Source organism: Ranitomeya variabilis, chromosome 5 (genome assembly GCF_051348905.1).
Source record: "Ranitomeya variabilis isolate aRanVar5 chromosome 5, aRanVar5.hap1, whole genome shotgun sequence".
In the NCBI taxonomy this organism is placed as follows: Eukaryota; Metazoa; Chordata; class Amphibia; order Anura; family Dendrobatidae; genus Ranitomeya; species Ranitomeya variabilis.
Window position 1 is genome coordinate 169,965,974 of NC_135236.1, and position 23,320 is coordinate 169,989,293.

At 43.4% G+C, this 23,320-nt stretch overlaps 1 protein-coding gene across 1 annotated transcript; it reads left to right on the forward strand.

Annotated features, from left to right (window-relative positions):
* The first annotated feature begins 1,033 nt into the window (after window positions 1-1,033).
* On the forward strand, window positions 1,034-17,641 carry LOC143775396 (ras-related and estrogen-regulated growth inhibitor-like protein). Its single transcript, XM_077263489.1, has 4 exons — window positions 1,034-1,257; window positions 5,461-5,514; window positions 6,704-6,780; window positions 15,630-17,641. Exons 1-4 carry the CDS (start codon window positions 1,110-1,112, stop codon window positions 16,056-16,058), a joined length of 708 nt encoding a protein of 235 aa, XP_077119604.1. The 5' UTR covers window positions 1,034-1,109; the 3' UTR covers window positions 16,059-17,641.
* The last annotated feature ends 5,679 nt before the right edge of the window (window positions 17,642-23,320 follow it).

Sequence of the window (23,320 nt, forward strand, 5' to 3'; positions counted from 1 at the left end):
TCACATACTCAGCTCTGTTACCTCACATACTCAGCTCTGTACCTCACATACTCGGCTCTGTACCTCACATACCCCGCTGTGTACCTCACATACCCCGCTCTGTACCTCACATACTCAGCTCTGTACCTCACATACTCGGCTCTGTACCTCACATACCCCGCTGTGTACCTCACATACCCCGCTCTGTACCTCACATACTCAGCTCTGTACCTCACATACTCTGCTCTGTACCTCACATACTCCGCTCTGTACCTCACATACTCAGCTCTGTTACCTCACATACTCAGCTCTGTACCTTACATACCCCTCTGTGTACCTCACATACTCGGCTCTGCACCTCACATACTCTGCTCTGTACCTCACATACTCTGCTCTGTACCTCACATACTCGGCTCTGTACCTCACATACCCCGCTGTGTACCTCACATACCCCGCTCTGTACCTCACATACTCAGCTCTGTACCTCACATACTCGGCTCTGTACCTCACATACCCCGCTGTGTACCTCACATACCCCGCTCTGTACCTCACATACTCAGCTCTGTACCTCACATACCCCGCTCTGTACCTCACATACTCAGCTCTGTACCTCACATACTCTGCTCTGTACCTCACATACTCAGCTCTGTACCTCACATACTCTGCTCTGTACCTCACATACTCCGCTCTGCACCTCACATACTCTGCTCTGTACCTCACATACTCCGCTCTGTACCTCACATACTCGGCTCTGTACCTGACATTTTCTGCTCTGTACCTCACATACTCGGCTCTGCACCTCACATCCATCCAGTTGTGATTCAGCAGCCAGAATAATAAATAGTGGAATATACCAAAACACCGAAAGTTATATTTTCCTATAAACTGAATGACTATTTTCGTACATTTTTCTGCTCAGAGACAGCACTGACTTATCTTCACTGCTTTACAAGATTCAACATGCGTGACGTCAGTATTCTCACTTCAGTTGTCCCGCACCCCCCTGTCTGGTGCTAAATGGTAGAGTCCATTGAAATGCCTGCGCTGCTCTCGGTGCACAGCTCACACTGAGCGGCCGCTGGTGGAGGGAGGCAGCCGCTGCCGGCAGTCACTGCAGAGCTGATCTGCAAATGGTTCTAAAAATCCCTCTCCGGAGATCTGCCAGCCTGAGCCCGGACCATCAGCCCTGTGTGCCCCCAGCAGACATGACCGGACCCACTGCCGTAAAGATGGAAGCAAATATCTTAGTTCTTGGTGCAGACGGAGTCGGAAAATCAGGTGAGGTACCAGTGGTGAGCAACCTATGGTGGGACTACAACTCCCAGCATGGAGTTCTCCTACAGATGGGGAAGTGCAGGTGTACACATTTCTCATAGTTCTGTGCAGACATCTGTGCAGGGCAGTTTCTAGCCCAAAAATGACACAGGGCGAGAGTAGGAAATTTCTCTCCCCCCCCCCCCCCCCCCCCCCGGCACCGAAAATAATACTATTAGGCTACGTTCACATTTGCGTTGTGCGCCGCAGCGTCGTCGCCGCAACAAAACGCATGCGTCGTGCGGCCCTATCTTTAACATTGGGGCCGCATGGCGCCGCATGTACATGCGTTGTCATGCGTTTTGGTGCGTCGTACGCCGCATGCGGCGTTAGGGCGCACCTGTCAGGGCGCGGCAAACGCAACATGTTGCATTTTTTTTGCGGCGCTGACTTTTAAAAAAACGCATGCGTCGTGTTTGCGTCGCTTTTGCGTCGTCGATGCGCCTTTTTTACCATTGATTTGTATTGACAACGCAGACGACGCAAGTACTTGCGTCGTGGTGCGTTGTACGACGCATGCGTTTTCCAATAAATATGCAAAACATTGTATAGATTTTGGGGGGCGCATGCGGCGCAAAACGCAGCGTTTTTTGTTCAAAACGCAACTGCGTTTTTGTTTGCGTTGTGCGTTGCGGCGCCGACGCTGCGGCGCACAACGCAAATGTGAACGTAGCTTTAGTGTGGGAGTGGCCGAGCTGCCTCATCCTGGCTGTTCATTCTCGCTGTTCATCCAGCGCGGAGCGGAGGTGAGTGGCGGCGCCGAGGTGGCCGCAACCATTATGTGCGGTGCGGGGGGGGGGGCGCGGCGACGCGAGGCGATGATCTGACCGCTCAGCTGTCAGATTTGCAGCTGAGTTCGGGCAGGGCGCGCCCGCGCTCAGCACTGAGCGCGGCATCCGCGCCCCTGACAGCCCTTAAACAGCAGCAGCAGCGGGCAGGGGACCACCGGGGCCCGAGGCCTCTCCTGCGCCCCCCGGCCCCACGGCGCCCCGTGTGGCCGCCCTGCCCGCCCTGTTGAAGAAACGGCCCTGCATCTGTGTTCCTCCCGGCAGGCGCCCTCCTCCATTATTGCCAGGTACTTTATATGGCACCAGGTACCTTATATGGCACCAGGTACTTTATATGGCACCAGGTACTTTATATGGCACCAGGTACCTTATATGGCACCAGGTACTTTATATGGCACCAGGTACTTTATATGGCACCAGGTACTTTATATGGCACCAGGTACTTTATATGGCACCAGGTACCTTATATGGCACCAGGTACTTTATATGGCACCAGGTACTTTATATGGCACCAGGTACTTTATATGGCACCAGGTACCCTATATGGCACCAGGTACCTTATATGGCACCAGGTACCTTATATGGCACCAGGTACCTTATATGGCACCAGGTACCTTATATGGCACCAGGTACCTTATATGGCACCAGGTACTTTATATGGCACCAGGTACTTTATATGGCACCAGGTACTTTATATGGCCCCAGGTACCTTATATGGCACCAGGTACCTTATATGGCACCAGGTACTTTATATGGCACCAGGTACCTTATATGGCACCAGGTACTTTATATGGCACCAGGTACTTTATATGGCACCAGGTACTTTATATGGCACCAGGTACCTTATATGGCACCAGGTACCTTATATGGCACCAGGTACTTTATATGGCACCAGGTACTTTATATGGCACCAGGTACTTTATATGGCCCCAGGTACTTTATATGGCACCAGGTACCTTATATGGCACCAGGTACTTTATATGGCACCAGGTACTTTATATGGCACCAGGTACTTTATATGGCACCAGGTACTTTATATGGCCCCAGGTACCTTATATGGCACCAGGTACTTTATATGGCACCAGGTACTTTATATGGCACCAGGTACTTTATATGGCACCAGGTACTTTATATGGCCCCAGGTACCTTATATGGCACCAGGTACCTTATATGGCACCAGGTACTTTATATGGCACCAGGTACTTTATATGGCACCAGGTACTTTATATGGCACCAGGTACTTTATATGGCCCCAGGTACCTTATATGGCACCAGGTACTTTATATGGCACCAGGTACTTTATATGGCACCAGGTACCTTATATGGCCCCAGGTACCTTATATGGCCCCAGGTACCTTATATGGCCCCAGGTACCTTATATGGCCCCAGGTACCTTATATGGCCCCAGGTACTTTATATGGCACCAGGTACTTTATATGGCACCAGGTACCTTATATGGCACCAGGTACTTTATATGGCACCAGGTACTTTATATGGCACCAGGTACCTTATATGGCACCAGGTACCTTATATGGCACCAGGTACCTTATATGGCACCAGGTACCTTATATGGCACCAGGTACCTTATATGGCACCAGGTACCTTATATGGCACCAGGTACTTTATATGGCCCCAGGTACCATATGGCACCAGGTACCTTATATGGCACCAGGTACCTTATATGGCACCAGGTACCTTATATGGCACCAGGTACTTTATATGGCACCAGGTACTTTATTTTCCATCGTTTTGTAAACAATTGACAGTGACTTTCCTGTTATTTCCACACACGTGATTACTATTAGAGGTGACCAGACAGATGCAATGCAAGGGCGGCTTATACTCTGCGGACGCCAGGCTCTGCCCATGGACTGATGGTAAGGCCGGGCATCTGTAATTATCTGGACATGCTTCCTTTTTTTTCCCAATGTGTCAGTGACATGCCGCAGGGAAACGATGTGAGATCAGGTGTCCTAGTTTGCCATGGCATCGCTCACACTTATCCAATGCATCCATCTATTGCTCCAGATTCTTCAAAGAGCCGGTACAGAAAATGCTGCAGGTTGTGTTCTTTTATCCGGCTCATTAATTTTCCAATAAAAATTGGTGAAAATGCCATAGATGACAATTGATGTCGATTTGACAACAGTTGTCACCAGTTGTGGCTTAAAAAAACTCAAACATCTGGCTGGCACTGACATTTGGAACCTTGGTCTCAGTTGTCCTAATAACACCTATTTTTCATCAGACATGCAAGTTTGACTTGTTTGATGAATCATAATAGCTGCTGAAGCCGTAATTGTTTTGTAAACCTGAGAAATGCGAGTCAAGCTAAACAATTATTCCATTTTATTTGACTATTCGCAGATTTGTATTGACGGCATATCATTAGGGTACAGTTGGTTGGTATCTGACTTCTGGGACCACCCTGATACCGTGATTAAAGGGGTCATAGCATTCATTTAGGTTTGTGTTCCCTTCATTGTTTTTTCCTGAACAGTGCTGTCCCAGCCACCTACTGTAGAGGTCGAGCTCCATTTAGGTGGGGCGAAATTGGTGCTGTGTCCCCTTCATTCTTAGGATGGGTAGATTCCATCACTTTAAGATCGGAATGATTCTTAATTGCAAACTACCGGTATGTTTTGGATTAAGAATCATCATGTACTAAAATCTGCCACAATTATGTCAATTGTACCTCCTAGTGAATATACTATGTGACTCAGATTGCCCGATACATACAGGGAAAGAACAGTGAATATCTTTTACTAAGGATGGATTCTCCTATTCTAGGCTCGGTTACATCAGCATATACATCGGACGAGTGCTATCTGATTTTTTTTTTTATCATCTAGCACTCTGATCAATGTTAATTACTGGGGCAGCTCTGATGCACGATTTTTCACACTGACAGAATCTTTCAGTGAAAGAAACTCACAGCATGCTGCAATTTCACTCTGAAATCGGATGTCACTCATCCATTCAAGTCCCTACGTGCGTGGAAAACATAGAATTGCACTCGGATGACATCTGAGTGCAGTCCAATTTCCGCGGACTCAAAGAATGGAGAAGATGGAGAAATCTTGTCCTGCATCTCCTCCTCAGTGTGTTACAGTTCTCTCATCCGAGCGAATCGGATCACGCTATGCTGACACTCTGATCAGAGTGCCACATGTATAATTAAATCTACATCTGTCTAACTGCAGCCTCTGGGAGTGCTCAGCATGGCAAAAACACAATTCTTGTCCGTGCAGTAATTAAATTATTTTCTATACATGTGGTAAAGAATAAACTGCTTTGAAAAAAAATTCTGCGTCAGTTTATCTCAGGATCTCAGTGTTGGTTACTGCTAATTGTAACATTGGATATTGTTTCTTTACAGCACTGACAGTCCGATTTCTAACCAGACGTTTCATTGGAGAATATGGTGATCTTGGTAAATGTTTACTTTATACTTTATGTCACATATCTGTGGCCCATCAGCATTAATTGCCATGCTTGTGCTTATCTTTTGATCAATGAAGGGAATATTTGGTAAATTAATTTTCCATGAGATGTCAGATTGGTAGACCCCTCAATCTGGTAGGTGGATTTGCTGATCTCTCTATAAAGTATATACCGTAATGTAATGCAATAAAGAAATCCGCAAATCTAAGGCTGCCGTCACACTAGCAGTATTTGGTCAGTATTTTACATCAGTATATGTAAGCCAAAACCAGGAGTGGGTGATAAATGCAGAAGTGGTGCATATGTTTCTATTATACTTTTCCTCTATTTGTTCCTCTCCTGGTTTTGGCTTACAAATACTGATGTAAAATACTGACCAAATACTGCTAGTATGACGGCAGCCTTAGACAGATTTAAAACCCCTAAAGGTCCATGATGAAAAGGTCAAGGTTTTAATATGATGCTTTTAGGCAGAATGTGAAAGCCATGTATTGCCTGAGGGGACTGCAGTTTATTGCTGAGCAGTCAGGTTAAAGGGCAAGTCCTAAAGGAGGTTTTAAGGCTTATAATACAACATTATTGTAATGCAAAATATATAGCAATAATATCCTCTATATACTTTTCCATAGACTGATTTATTTCCCCTGTACCAGGCCTGTTTCCGGGACATCTACAGATACATAGCCATACAGCTTATATGTGGTGTCTACTGCAGTGTGAATGTACAGTATAGTAGTTTCCAGTGTAATGTACACTATGCATAGTATAGTAAAGAACCATTGCAGATGCTGTTGTGGGCCATATATTCCAATTTCCATAATCTGAATGTCTGGGAAACATCACTAATGTCATATTGCTGCAAAGTGCATTGTACTTGTCATCCTCCTGTTTGATCCTAACGTCATAATAAACCTATTTTTAGATGGTGCCATTCATGTAAAGTAACGAAGCTGCCTAATTAGCTTATAACCTGTAGGATAACATCATTTGTCTGAGGCTTTGTGTACAATCCTACATATAGATGTAATGAAATAAAGGCGCAGTATTAAGGTGACCAGAAGCAGATGTGGTTATTGATGTATTCAAGTCCTGAACACGCCAGCTGGTTTTCCTGCAATCCATGGCACCGGTCCTCCAGTATTACTGCAGTTCTGACTCTGCCTGTGCTTTCATTGTAGAATCTATATACAGCCACAATGTTTTGGTGGATGGAAAGGAAGTCGTCTTTAATATTTGGGATTTTCCATATTCCAAGGTGAGTTAACTTGTATTTCTCTTGGCCAACACCTCACTGTAATTTTCCAGAAAACGTTACCATTTATTTGTACAAGTCCTCATTCACACGTCCGTGTTTAAACACAAATGTGAAAAAAGGGTTCCGGTGTCATCAGTGTGTCCATTTTTACCATCAGTGTGTCATCAGTGTTTTTCACGGATGGATAAAGAAATAAATGACAAAGCTTCTCCTATACTTTGCAATGTTAAACACATGTGAACAGCACTATAGATTATAATAGGTACATGTTATATCTGTGAAAAGAACGGATAGAACACAGACATCTGAATGAGGCCTAAGGTGTGATGAAGAACCAATATTTTTTTTTTTAAGCAAACACCGATGTGTCATGACATTAAAACCAGGCAGGTGCAATAAGGGCCAAAAACCAGGAGTGGCCCTTATAGAGAAAAACAATAATCGAAAGATTGACACCTGTTCTGTGTTTTCGAGACACTCCTCCCCTCCTGGTTTTGGCACACAAATACTGATGAAACACTCCTGTGTGAATAAAGCCTAAATAACACTGAGTATATCGATGCAATGGTAGCTCTTTGGACTAGTTCACGCCATAGTATAGTGGCCGTAATTTGTTATCTATATTCCGGCTGCAGCGGTCACAGCATGGCCATATGTCTGGTGACCAGAACTAATATCTTCATAGGCTTGTATGAGTTAGTCCTGGACGTGCAGCCATATGACGAACTTATGGCTACTATTATGTCATGTGAATTAGCCTTTAGGGCGTAGAATATATTGAAAGCAATAATTAGTTCTACAAGGTGATGTGTTCAAAAAATGTGCCTGTGTTAGGATCGGAGTGCTTTTGAGCAGGACTAAATTGTGATGACTGGATCAGGGTAGCTACCAAGTACTTGTGGGGTCTTCAGTGGCTCGAGATATCAAGAAAAAGACATCCAGAACCGGCCATGGGATCATGGGTTCTAGAGTTTTTTGATGTATGTAGTGATGGATGAGGTCAGTCTTTCTGGTGCTATCCCACAGAAGAACTATGGGAGACCAAATTTGTGAAAATATTAACGTTGGTAATAATAGAAATAGGTCAGAGAACACAGAGCATTAAAGCTTGATGTGTAGGGGCTTCGTAGTTCAGACCACTTGAAATACCCATGTTGACCCTTGTCCACCGCCAAGCATCAGAATCTCATTTTTATGGGAAGAGATGGCACCAGTATGTAGTATGGGAAGAAGGCAGAAGAAGGCAAATTGGTGGAGGAAGTGTCATATTCTGCTGGGAAACCTAGATTGCTGGCACTTATGTGGATATCGCTTTGCCATATTCCACATATCTAAACTTTGGACAGACCAAGTACAACTCGGTATTCGGCAGGTGGTTTTTAATGTTATTGTTAATCAAAAGATTAGCACTATTTTAGTAAATCAAAGGAATTCTAAGGCTACGTTCACACGATCCGTTTTTCACTGCGGATTTTTCCGGTCCTTTTTCGGGGAAATCCGCAGTGGAAAACGGCGGTGCTTCTCTCGGCGGATTTGTGTCCTTTTTCTTCTGCGGATTCCACTGCGGGTTTCCAACTGCAGTTTCCTATTGGTGCTGTTGGAAACCCGCAGCGGAATCCGCTGAAAGAATTGACATGGTACTTCTTTTTTCCGTTGGCAAATCCGCGCGGATTTTCCAGCGAAAAAAAGGATCGTCGGCACAGCGGGTTTTGTTTTCCATAGGGTAACATTGTACTGTACCCTGCATGGAAAACGGCTGCGGATCCGTAGCTGCAATTCCGCTACGGATCCGCAGCAAAAAACGGATCGTGTGAACGTAGCCTAAGGGTATGTGTCCACGTTCAGGTTTGCTTCAGGCTTTGGTCAGGATTTTATGCAGGTAAAATCCTGACCAAAAATGCACCTGAGGCCACTGGCAGGTCACCGGCGGTGTTCCTGCGTGTTTTGCTCATTGTAGCAACGTAGCAACATGCTGCGTTCTGAAAAAACTCAACGCATGTGCGTTTTTGCGGGAAAAACGCATGCGTTTTTTAATGCACAGTGGAGACAGGATTTCATTAAATCCCCTCCACTATGCTGTAACATCTGGACGCTGCGTTTTTGACGCTGCGGCTCAACGCTGCTTCAAAAACGCAGCGTTTCCTGAACGTGGACACATACCCTAACACTATTTTACTAAAAACTAAGTCAATATTTATTTGCTTACTGTTTCAATCAAATTATTAAACACCATTGCAAATTAGCATCCATCAAACAGTGAGCTAAAATAAAACATAATCTTTAATCATATATTAAAATGATTGCAGACGCAATTAGTTCTCAAGTAGTAAATTATCAAAATGTACAAACTTTCTGCTGTTTGCAATAAACTAATTAAACAAGAGTAATTTACATAGTTCAGCAGAACTAATAAAAAAAAGTGGTTTCTCTAAATTCTACAAAAAATACCACCTTTATTCACATTACTGTCTCCAAATTATTCACCCCAATATATAACAAGCGTATTTAGTACTTAGTAGAGCACCTATGGCTGTTATGACCTGATTTAAGTGTGATGCAGTCAGATAACAGCTTATAGCAGCGTTCTTGAGGAATTCTTGCCCATTTCTCATGGGCAATGGCCTCTATTTCACTAATATTCTTTATATATGTGTGTATATATATATATATATATATATATATATATATATATATATATATATATATATATATATATATATATATATATATATATATATATATATATATATTATTGGAACTGGCCACTTTACAAACAGGAGTTTTCCTATAATAGCCCTGCAGATCTTGTCTCCTCCATTGTTTTGTCCCTTCTGGATTGCATGGAATTTCTGAATTTTGTTGTATTCACATCCCTAAAATCCTCATAATACAGCCATTGTTGATAGATGATGTGCTCACAGGCATTGCATTGCTTGGGTGCAGACTGCCATAAACACAGTCTATATCAGTGATGGCAAACCTTTTAGAGACCGAGTGCCCAAACTGCAATCCAAAACCCACTTATTTTTCACAAAGTGCCCTGAATACTGAGGTTTTAGATTAGAAAGACAATTCGTACATTAGCGTGCTAAAGAGTCAATATCAAAGAGCTTGTAAGTGCTGCACTCCAAGCCTAAGATACTAGCCACCAATTATAGTGAAGGTCTGTTCTTGACAAGGGAGAGGATTTTTAATCAAAAATAACATTGCAGCGTTGTTTATTTTTACAACCACTCTGCAATTGTAACCCTTTATCAAGATGAGAACCAGCCCTTTAAGGCAGGGATATCAAACTTAAATACACACAGAGGTCCAAAGTTAAAAGTTTGCAGAAAGTTACAGGCCAACCTTGATATTTGTTAAAACAAAATGTCTACAATTGAGGAAATGTTTCCTTATCGAATAAAACAATTAACTTTTTGAATTATTGTGGAATAATATAATATGTAACAGCAGTAAAAGGATTATGACCTAATTTAAATATGTAAAAAGAAAGGATAAAAAAACCTTGAATAAAACAGATAATAAAATATGATGCAAACAAAAGTGCTCCCAAACACAGTATGATACCCCCACAGTGAACTCCTCCACACGCACAGCATGATGACCCTACTGTATCCCCCTCCCTCAGTTCCCCCAACAAAGAATAGTGACCCCATCACAGTATGATTCTCCAACTGTAATCCCCACACAGCCCTCCATACAGTATAACTGGCATATAAAGTCCTCCATACAGTACAATGGCTCCACATAGATGTCCATAAAGTGTAATGGCTCCACATAGTTCTGCATACAGTGGAATGGCCTCCACATAGTGCTCCATGCAGTATAATGGCCTTACATTATGCTCCATACTGTATAATGGCCCTACGTGATTCTCCATATTTTATAATGGCCCCACATGATGCTCCATAATGTATAATGGCCCCATATAGTATTTCATACTGTATAATTTGCCCACATAGTGCTCCATACAGTATAATAGCCTTACATTAAAAAAAATTATATATACCGTATATACTCATGTATAAGCCAACCCGAGTATAAGCCGAGGCACCTAACTTTGCCACAAAAAAACTGGGAAAACTTATTGACTCTAGTATAAGTCAGGTATGCATTGTCCCCTCATCCCTATCCTGGTATGCATGGCTCCTTATCCCCATCCTTTTATGCTTGGTTCCTCATCCCCATCCTTGTCTGCATGGCTCCTTATCCCCATCCTTGTCTGCATGGCTCTTTATCCGCATCCTTGTATGTGTGGCTCCTTATCCCCATCCTTGTCTGCATGGCTCTTTATCCCCATCGTTGTATGCGTGGCTCCTTATCCCCATTCTTGTATGGGTGGCTCCTTATCCCCATCCTTGTCTGCATGGCTTCTTATCCCCATCCTTGTCTGCATGGCTCCTTATCCCCATCCTTGTCTGCATGGCTCCTTATCCCCATTCTTGTATGGGTGGCTCCTTATCCCCATCCTTGTCTGCATGGCTTCTTATCCCCATCCTTGTCTGCATGGCTCTGTATCCCCATCCTTGTCTGCATGGCTCTGTATCCCGAACCTTGTCTGTATGGCTTCTTATCCCCATCCTTGTCTGCATGGCTCTGTATCCCCATCCTTGTCTGCATGGCTCTGTATCCCGAACCTTGTCTGTATGGCTTCTTATCCCCATCCTTGTATGCATGGCTCCTCATCCCTGTCCTGATATGCATGGTTCCTCATCCCTATCCTTGTATATGTATGGCCCCCATGAGAAAAGCATAAAAGAATTGCTGCTTACTTTCCCTGCGTACCCTCACAGCATCTTATTCCTGTGCGAGCAGCATCTGCGGCCAAGCGATCACGTGTCCTCGCTCATCAAGGTAGTGAATATTCACCTCTCTCCATGCCTATGGGAGTGGAGAGAGGTGAATATTCATTACCTTAACCCCTTCACCCCCGGAGCTTTTTTCGTTTTCATTTTTCGCTCCCCTCCTTCCCAGAGCCATAACTTTTTTTTTTACTTTTCTGTCAGTATGGCCATGCGAGGGCTTATTTTTTGCGGGACGAGATGTACTTTTGAACGATACCATTGGTTTTAGCATGCCGCGTAACAGAAAACGGGAAAAAAATTCCAAGTGCGATGAAATTGCAAAAAAAAGTGCAATCTCACATTTGTTTTTTGTTTGGCTTTTTTGCTAGGTTCACCAAATGCTAAAACTAACCTGCCATTATGATTCTCCAGGTCACTACGAGTTCATAGACACCAAACATGTATAGCTTCTCTTTTATTTAAGTGGTAAAAAAAAATTCCAAAGTTTGCTAAAAAAAAAATAAAAAATTGCGACATTTTCCAATACCCGTAGCGTCTCTAATTTTCGTGATCTGGGGTCGGGTGAGGGCTTATTTTTTGCGTGCCGAGCTGGCGATTTTAATGATACCATTTTGGTGCAGATACGTTTTTTTGATCGCCCCTTATTTCATTTTAATACAATGTTGCGGCGACCAAAAAAAAGTAATTTTGGCGTTTTGATTTTTTTCTTGCTACGCCATTTAGCGATCAGGTTAATCCTTTGTTTTTATTGATAGATCGGGCGATTCTGAACACGGCGATACCAAATATGTGTAGGTTTGATTTTTTTTTTTTTTTTTTAATTGTTTTATTTTGATTGGGGCGAAAGGGGGGTGATTTGAACTTTTATATATTTTTTATATTTTTAAACCTTTTTTTTTTAATTTTGGCATGCTTCAATAGCCTCCATAGGAGGCTAGAAGCATGCACTACACGATCGCCTCTGCTACATAGCGGTGAAGCACAGATCACCACTATGTAGCAGAAATGCAGGGTTGCTTTGAACGCCGACCACAGGGTGGCGCTCAAAGCAATCGGCCATTAACAACCATAGAGGTCTCAAGGAGACCTCTGGTTGTTATGGCAATGCACCGATGACCCCCGATCATGTGATGGGGTCAGCGGTGCGAGCACTTCCGGCCGGGAGCGCTAGTTAAATGCCGCTGTCGGCATTTGACAGTGGCATTCAACTAGTTAATGGGCGCGGGCGGATCGCGATTCCGCTCGCGCTCATTGCGCGCACATGTCAGCTGTACAAAACAGCTGACATGTCGCGGCTTTGAGGTGGGCTCACCGCCGGAGCCCACCTCAAAGCGGGGGTTCTGCCAGCTGACGTACTATTCCGTCAGCTGGCAGAAAGGGGTTAATGAGCGCGAACCCTTGATAGTCTGGCAGTTGCTGGAAGCCGGCGACTGCTACTGACACTGTGCCTTCTATAAGAGAAATGAATATTCACTGCCAGTGCAGTGAATATTCATTTCTCTTTATCAGTGTGCACAGGCTTTAGCTGCAGCCACCAGCTACTGCCTCCTGTGACCCACTGCTCCCCCTCCCCCACCGTCTTCTGGGACAGTGACCCAAGTATAAGCCAAGGGGGGTGTTTTCAGCACAAAAAATGTGCTGAAAAACTTGCTGTATATATGGTAACTACTCACTTCTTGCCTTTCCAACACTGAAATGGTATATATACTGTATATATATATATCACAAAAATACGTGTGCCATAGGTTCGCCACCACTAGTCTATATTCTGCTGACCTAACAAGTAGGGAAGAGGCTAAAAAATTTATGTTCCTTGCAGTGCCATGACTAGAGTCCGATAGACCCCGCTGCAAAATTTGGATCTGGGCCCCTATCAGCATGTTGGTCAGAGGTCAGATGTATGGGCCCTTATAGCATTCTAGATTCTGTAAAGATATGTGTTCACCCCCCATGTAATTATGTTTCTTGTCTTGGCTCCTTCTTATAATAACCTCTCCCTTCCTGGGCCCCATGCTATAACATTGTCCTCCATCCTGGTATAATGTCCCCCATGCTTGTCCCCTTCTATTTTCTGCACATTTTAAAAAGAAACAAATTATTCTACTCGCCTTCCACCAGTCCCACGCCACAAGGGGTCTCTACGCTAAAATACATTTCAACTGAATGTGTGTCTGAGGATGCACATTCAGGTGAAATTGCCATCTGCGGGCCTGGTCTCGGTCGCACACTCTGCGACTGCGTTCGTTATTCCACTGATATTTTGTAAGTTGATACCTCATTCCAGGTAATAGCATAACTTATGAGAATTCTTGCAAGGTTGTCATCTTTTATAGCATAGTGGTGGAAAATATGTCGGGTTTGTATGGGCTATTGTCCTGCTTGTAAAGGGAATGGTGACTGGACAAATTCAGCCTGTAGAGGAATAAAATGGTAAAAGGAATTGTTATAAGGCACGGGCACAATGTCTTTTTTAATAAGTTACTCTTAAACCTTTAATGTCTAACTAAAAGTAGCAGAGAAAATGCCAGTGACTTTCCATAGCCCGCTGTACTGATCCTCAATAGCAGTATTGATTGGTTGGAGATCTGAAAAGCCAGAACAGGCATCTGAAGAGCATAACAAGCAGAGCTGTGAACCTGCTGTACCAGCCTATGATCATGGGTAGAATGTCAAGTGAGATAAGGAGAATCACTACCACCTGCTGGAGCACTCACAACTGGCTTGTTTATGCCATTTCACAAACTGGTTTCACGTGTTTTCCAGTTTGATCAATGATTAAAGAATGTTCCAGGTTATGTTCTAAGAATTAAAAGTGAAATGTACCTAAAACATAACTTTTATTATTGTGTTCATTAAAAATAAGTAACAAAACTAAAATCCCACCTGTCAAATTTTGCACTGTAGTAAAATCACTACATTTGTGCTGCCATAATGTGAATCACTAGATATTACTCAAATAATTCCCTCTCATAATAGTAATTTGGGAGCTTTGCAATCTCATGTGTCTATACAATTAGCCGTAGAACGAATGATCGACTTTGCCATACAAAGGGACTATTGGCTTGGCGGAACGCTTATGTGTGTTCAAAGGGGAGAGTGAAGAAAGCCACTTACAAGAGGCACCAAATTCATTAAGTGCCACGCTCCTCTTAATAATTGTAGCTTCTTCTATTTTAGCCAGACTGACGTAGCGTGATTGTGCCCTACGCCTGTCTTCATGAATCGCCTCAATTGAGTATTTATCCTGAAAAGGATAGCCCAAATCCGATTCCTTTAAATGTAAAAGTCTGATTTGCTCTATTTCCTCAATAAGACTTCAGCAGGAGTTATTAAAGATCATATTAACTAAAATAGTGTCGCCATGCCTGGCGAGTAGCCGACAACATTACTAGTTAATGCTGGTCTGCCATGCTGTCCAATATTTCCCCACAATCTATATGCGTGCCGTCCTGACAGTAAATAGTAATAGTTATGTACCAGGTTACCATTTGAGCAGAAATATACAATTACTATTTGGGGGGGGGCTCGGCTCACCCTAACATTTGGCTTTTGTTTTAATGGATTTCCTGTGACCAAGAAAATTAGACAAAGGGCTCGTTCACTTGGTGCATTTTTATCAGCTTTTTATCAGCACATTTTTCAAGGGTAAAAAACGCTGTATTTTATAGTACCAGAAAAGTGAATGAGATTTCTAAAATCTTATGCAATTGCGTCTTATTTTTTCCTTTCAAATTCGAACCATCAGAGCATTTTTTCAGATCTGCAGTATGTGAACTCGTCCAGCATTTTTGCAATAGTTTTCATCCAGTCAAATGAATGCGGGGAAAAAAAAACGCATCAAAAATGCTCTTATTTTAAACGTTTATCCTGCCAACACATTGGTTTTTGGTGCACGAAGATCTAATTGGATGACCTGCCACTTGAACATGGTTATTTGATTATGGGATGTTTCTTCATAGGATTCCGATCCATAATCTGCTCAGTGAAAACAATTAGGTCTCCAGTCTTTAGTAATGATGACATTTTCTTATGTCCCCATAGGAGCCTACAGAAGAAAGCTGTGCTGAGGAGGAGAAACGTATTCAATGGGCAGATGGTTTTGTCCTTGTCTATAGCATTTGTGATAGAGCAAGTTTTAACGTCATAAGCCAGACAATCGAGCTCATCAAAGCTTCCAAAGACTGCTTAGGTCCAGAGAAGCTGCCAATAGTCATTGTGGGCAACAAACGTGATCTCCATCATCTACGAACAGTGTCTAGTGAAGAAGGAAGGCTCTTGGCTCTTTCTATGGACTGTGACTTCTATGAGGTTTCAGCGGCAGAGGCCTATCATGGTGTACTGATGGTATTTCATGGACTAGTGGACAAAATTAAGGAATCCAAGTTGGTTGCAAAGAAGGGGACAGGAATACGGGGCATTGTAAAGAGTATGTCAGCAGTGTTTGCCAGGAGAAGGACGGACTCTCTGTAATACCGGAGATAAGCTGCCAACACATGGTGAACTTGAAACCACTTCATTTTTGTCTTTACTGTGGAGTTTCTTGCCTCACAGACTACAGTTTATCTACAACTGTGCCATTCTTTGATGTTGATCATTGTTGTTTCTTTTTTTTTCATTTGGCTAAATGGTTTGTCACTGAAAGGTGGAACAATCAGTGGGGATGTTAGAAATAACCACAGATTGCTGCAAAGCAGTGGAAACATCAGTCTGATGAGATTTACCGCAAATTAGGAGGATCAAAAGAGTCCTCATCTATCATCTGCGTATGATCTTTTCTCAGGCCTGTCGGCGCTTGCTGCTGCCTGCACGGTTTTGTTTTCAGTCATGTATCTTGGCTCCGTCTTTCCGTAGATTTCCATGCACAGTGAAAGGTACATGAATATAGGCGAGTGCCTCCTGCTTGGTAAAGTGAAGCACATATTCCCATTTGTGCCTTATTTCCGAGCTCTGTGTGTTCTCGGCAGCGATGTCCCTTGTCTGCACGGAGAGGAATGCTCCTTTATGAGGGATAGGAATGTGTGGTGCAGACATTCCATGCTGTGACAATACAGAGGCACCTCATGGCTAATTGCAGAAATCACAATAAACAGATGTCTGTATACTCTGCGGTTTTATCATAAAGTGAACTAGTTCATTCCCCAGACTGGGAATAAAAAGATTATGGACTTTATGCTGAAGCTGTTCACTCACAAGTTATTTTGTACATTGGCAGGATCACCAATCCTACATGCAAGGGGACTTTTAGGCCAGGTATGCACTTGTGCCAGTTATACACTTGACCTGTAGAATCAGTAATTATTAAACTTCATATTTAAGGGATATAATTTTGTTAGTAACCTTTTGGCACGATCCTCATTTCATTTACATCTGTGGACAGGAGCCCTGGAACTTAAGAGGGGGTAAAGAGGTCCCTTTGACCCCTATTAGAAGACCAGTAAAGACCCCTAATAATTGGTGGCTCTGTTGGAGATTTTGCCCCACTAGCTTCAAGTAACAACATTATTTGTGGCATGAGGTATTATGTGGAGTGGACCATTCCCTTATAGGGCAGCATTTAGTTTTTATGGAAGTGAACAATATGCTGCAATGGCCAGGATCGGAGAAACTAATGGGGCTTTCAACCCCTTCATATACCATGGTAATTGGCTACCATGAGATCGCAGTAGATAGACAAAGGGAGGCAACTACCTTGTCATTATCATATCTAGCCCCCACTCTCCGATCGCATGATCTTAGGCTATGTGTACACTTGCGGATTTGATGCTGCGGATTCGCAGCCGTTTTCTATGCGGTGTACAGTACCATGTAAACCTAAGGAGAACCAAATCTACAGTGCCCATGGTGCAGAAAATACCGCGCGGAAACGCTGCGTTGTATTTTCCGCAGCATGTCAATTCTTTGTGCGGATTCCGCAGCGTTTTACACCTGCTCCTCAATAGGAAATCCGCAAAAAAAACGCTGGATAGCTGCGGTAAATCCGCGGGTTATCCGCACGTAAAACGCACTGCGTTTTACCTGCGGATTTTTCAAAAACTGAGCTTAAAAATCCGCAACGTGGGCACATAGCCTAAGGGATGGCAGTGACCTGTCCAAGCAGCTAGAGGCCTAAGGAACGCCCCGTGACTGCACTCCTTTTTTACTCATTTTAGATCCGAAGGTTTATATAAAGGCAATAAGACAAAGGTATTATACAAGTGACCAACATATGTAAATCACCTTGTGATACAAAAAAATTAATTTGTAAGTGCAAAAAATACTTTTCCAATTCATACCAATTATAGTATGTTTTACATAATAGTCTTGTCCATAATGTTCCAATCTATTAAAGTTGCTCTTAATTTATTTATTCTGTCCAGTGAAGCCCTTAAAACGTAAAAATCCCCCTGTAATAGATTCAGTCATCACTATGCATTCCTAAAAGTGCTCTTTATACTATGTAGTACAGTCTTAATTGTAGTTGTCTGTATTTAATAGTATGTCTTCCTTTGTCAATAATTGTGTCCACAATTCCTGGTAAAAGCACCATTGATTGCAAATTCCAGGGGTCTGTTCATGTTAAGGGTCTGCTAACATGCTAGGAGGTATATGTTGGGAGTTTCCCCCCCAAAGTATACCTCCCATGTAAGGAAAAAAATATGTCATTCTGTATAGGAAAATTATTGGGGCTAAACTTTCTTATAACATTTAGGAAACATAAAATATTCTGATGCATACCGGCTCACAGAATCCAGAAAGTGGAATGTGAAAGGACCTTGAGCATAAACCATACCATGTGCAAACTGATTACGAGCACTAAATGTTAATGTGTACAGTTGATTCTTATATTATAGATCCATTTATCACTGCTCTGGAACAAGTGACTTTGTCTGTGTTACAGTATTTGACAATCTGTCATGTTTTGCAATTGCTTTATAAATGTAACATATCCAAGAGTTTCTGTAAGTGTAGCATATAGTATGTACATATATAATTTGTATATTTGTATAGAGCTGTGTCTTATTGTTGTATATGAACACTATACGTTCATATGTGTAAACTGGTCAAAGAAATGTATATGTACATAGCAAAGAAAAATATTTAAAACAGTGTGCATAATATATTCTATATACAAATAAAATACTCTTATATGTATGCATGTAATATTCATGTGTTTCTTAATATCCGTATTTAGAGGATATTATTCTTAGGAGCTTACTTTTGACTCCAACAGATGGTCACAGTCCTTTATGGCTGCAGCACCGAATAGCTAGTGATGGTCCTCAAACATGGAGCCTGTGTCATGTTGTAGTGGTAGTCAATGGTCATGGTCGGCTTGGATCAATGTAGTAGACTGGACCAGGTGATATCACTGTGCCGGAAGAGTAGGGCAAGAAATGTCAGCTCATGTGGATACATACATGGTATGCAGAGCTAGACTGGACTTAATCGGTTCACTGGGAATAAAAAAAAGTAATAAATATCTTTCAATTAGAAAATCACAGTTGTTATAACTAGGGAGGTAATTAATATATACCGTAATTAAAATGTTCATATTCTTGTTACACTGATAGAATCCTGTTCCTAAATCTTAATGGTACAGGTGCCTTTGAGCATGAATAGTTGAAAGCTCCATTGTTGTGTTCTGCGGATAACTTATACCACATACTACCAGGCTATCTGCAGAACACAGCAGCAGCTCTACATTCACAAAGATTGGGTGGATAGCCGTATGAACAGACTCTTCTTACCTCATCAACCCTGGTATCTCCAGTATTAGATCAGAAAGACATAGTTAAAAGCAGTTTGAGTGGCCTCTTCTTGCCTCAGCCCTCTTGGTGTCACCAGTAATAAATCAGAAATACCGGGGCGGACAACAGTGTGAATGACCTCATCTTATCTCAGCACATTTTAGCATCTCTAGTATTAAATCAGAAAGACAGGATAGAAAGAAGTTTGAGCAGGCTGTTCTTAATTTATCATCCCAGTTGTCTCCATTATTAGATTAGATAAATATGGTTAAATATGGTGGACAGCAGTGTGAGCAGCCTCTTCTTACCTCAGCACCCCTGCTGGACATCTTATGATAAAATCATGGACAGACGATATTTTTTACAGACACATTGGAAAACTATAATAAATCGTTATGATTATAAGAGATGCATGTCTACTGCATTCACTGTAAAATGATGATAATTAGAGTAAATATAATTTGTACAAGTTTCTCCAGCCTCGTAAAAATCACAGACCCCTTTTTTTATGGACAGGGCAAAAAAGTGACCCAATATTTACGGATTGGAATTCCTGGACGGTTGGCAACCCTGCCATAATATTTCCAGTATTGGATAAGGAAGAAAGGCAGTGTGAATGGCCTCTTATTTCAGCACTCCTTGTGTCTATAGTGTTAAATCAGATAGACAAGGTGGACAGCAGTGTAAGCAACTTCATCTTATCTCAGCACCCCAGAATTAGATAAGATAGATGGGTTGTATAGCAGTGTGAGCAGTCTCTCCTTGCCTCAGCACTCCCGGTATCTCCAGTATTAGATCAGATGCAGTGTGAGCTGCCTCTCTTTACCGCAGAACTTCTTGGATGTCCAGTATTAGATATAACAGACAGGGTGGGCAGCAGTGTGAGCAGCCTCTCCTTACCTCAGCACTCCCAGTATCTGGTATCTCCAGTATTAGATCAGATGCAGCATGAGCTGCCTCTCCTTACCTCAGCACTCCCAGTATCTGGTATCTCCAGTATTAGATGCAGTGTGAGCTGCCTCTCCTTACCTCAGCACTCCCAGTATCTTGTATCTCCTGTATTAGATCCGATGCAGTGTGAGCTGCCTCTCCTTACCTCAGCACTCTCAGTATCTGGTATCTCCAGTATTAGATCAGATGCAGCATGAGCTGCCTCTCCTTACCTCAGCACTCCCAGTATCTGGTATCTCCAGTATTAGATGCAGTGTGATCAGCCTCTCCTTACCTCAGCACTCCCAGTATCTTGTATCTCCTGTATTAGATCCAATGCAGTGTGAGCTGCCTCTCCTTACCTCAGCACTCCCAGTATCTTGTATCACCAGTATTAGATCCGATGCAGTGTGAGCAGCCTCTACTTACCTCAGCACTCCCAGTATCTGGTATCTCCAGTATTGGATCAGATGCAGTGTGAGCTGCCTCTCTTTACCGCAGAACTTCTTGGATGTCCAGTATTAGATATAACAGACAGGGTGGGCAGCAGTGTGAGCAGCCTCTCCTTACCTCAGCACTCCCAGTATCTGGTATCACCAGTATTAGATCCGATGCAGTGTGAGCAGCCTCTACTTACCTCAGCATTCCCAGTATCTGGTATCTCCAGTATTAGATCAGATGCAGCATGAGCTGCCTCTCCTTACCTCAGCACTCCCAGTATGTGGTATCTCCAGTATTAGATGCAGTGTGATCAGCCTCTCCTTACCTCAGCACTCCCAGTATCTTGTATCTCCTGTATTAGATCCGATGCAGTGTGAGCTGCCTCTCCTTACCTCAGCACTCTCAGTATCTGGTATCTCCAGTATTAGATCAGATGCAGCATGAGCTTCCTCTCCTTACCTCAGCACTCCCAGTATCTGGTATCTCCAGTATTAGATCAGATGCAGTGTGAGCTGCCTCTCCTTACCTCAGCACTCTCAGTATCTGGTATCTCCAGTATTAAATCAGATGCAGTGTGAGCTGCCTCTCCTTATCTCAGCACTCCCAGTATCTGGTATCTCCAGTATTAGATCAGATGCAGTGTGAGCTGCCTCTCCTTACCTCAGCACTCTCAGTATCTGGTATCTCCAGTATTAGATCAGATGCAGTGTGAGCTGCCTCTCCTTACCTCAGCACTCCCAGTATCTTGTATCTCCTGTATTAGATCCGATGCAGTGTGAGCTGCCTCTCCTTACCTCAGCACTCCCAGTATCTTGTATCACCAGTATTAGATCCGATGCAGTGTTAGCAGCCTCTACTTACCTCAGCACTCCCAGTATCTGGTATCTCCAGTATTAGATCAGATGCAGTGTGAGCTGCCTCTCTTTACCGCAGAACTTCTTGGATGTCCAGTATTAGATATAACAGACAGGGTGGGCAGCAGTGTGAGCAGCCTCTCCTTACCTCAGCACTCCCAGTATCTGGTATCACCAGTATTAGATCCGATGCAGTGTGAGCAGCCTCTACTTACCTCAGCATTCCCAGTATCTGGTATCTCCAGTATTAGATCAGATGCAGCATGAGCTGCCTCTCCTTACCTCAGCACTCCCAGTATCTGGTATCTCCAGTATTAGATGCAGTGTGATCAGCCTCTCCTTACCTCAGCACTCCCAGTATCTTGTATCTCCTGTATTAGATCCAATGCAGTGTGAGCTGCCTCTCCTTACCTCAGCACTCTCAGTATCTGGTATCTCCAGTATTAGATCAGATGCAGCATGAGCTTCCTCTCCTTACCTCAGCACTCCCAGTATCTGGTATCTCCAGTATTAGATCAGATGCAGTGTAAGCTGCCTCTCCTTACCTCAGCACTCTCAGTATCTGGAATCTCCAGTATTAGATCCGAAGCAGCGTGAGCTGCCTCTCCTTACCTCAGCACTCCCAGTATCTGGTATCGCCAGTATTAGATCAGATACAGTGTGAGCAGCCTCTCCTTACCTCAGCACTCTCAGTATCTGGTATCCTCCTGTATTAGATCCGATGCAGTGTGAGCTTCCCCTCCTTACCTCAGCACTCCCAGTATCTGGTATCTCCTGTATTAGATCCGATGCAGTGTGAGCTGCCTTTCCTTACCTCAGCACTCCCAGTATCTGGTATCTCCTGTATTAGATCCGATGCAGTGTGAGCAGCCTCTCCTTACCTCAGCACTTCCAGTATCTGGTATCTCCTGTATTAGATCCGATGCAGTGTGAGCTGCCTCTCCTTACCTCAGCATGTCTTGGATGTCCAGTATTAGATCTAACACACAGGGTGGGCAGCAGTGTGAGCAGCCTCTTCATACCTCAGCACTCCCAGTATCTGGTATCTCCTGTATTAGATCCAATGCAGTGTGAGCTGCCTTTCCTTACCTCAGCACTCCCAGTATCTGGTATCTCCTGTATTAGATCCGATGCAGTGTGAGCAGCCTCTCCTTACCTCAGCACTTCCAGTATCTGGTATCTCCTGTATTAGATCCGATGCAGTGTGAGCTGCCTCTCCTTACCTCAGCATGTCTTGGATGTCCAGTATTAGATCTAACACACAGGGTGGGCAGCAGTGTGAGCAGCCTCTTCATACCGCAGCACTCCCAGTATCTGGTATCTCCTGTATTAGATCCAATGCAGTGTGAGCTGCCTCTCCTTACCTCAGCACTCTCAGTATCTGGTATCTCCAGTATTAAATCAGATGCAGTGTGAGCAGCCTCTCCTTACCTCAGCACTCCCAGTATCTGGTATCTCCTGTATTAGATCCGATGCAGTGTGAGCAGCCTCTCCTTACCTCAGCACTTCCAGTATCTGGTATCTCCAGTATTAAATCAGATGCAGCATGAGCTGCCTCTCTTTACCTCAGCACGTCTTGGATGTCCAGTATTAGATCTAACACACAGGGTGGGCAGCAGTGTGAGCAGCCTCTTCATACCTCAGCACTCCCAGTCTCTCCAGTTTTAGAGTAGAATATACCCTAGAATCTCCTCTTCCGTCATATGAAGGGGGGGGGGGGGTGAGTGTAGCTTCCTACTGCACATTCACCTGTCCTATTAACATTTTAGGACATTTTCTG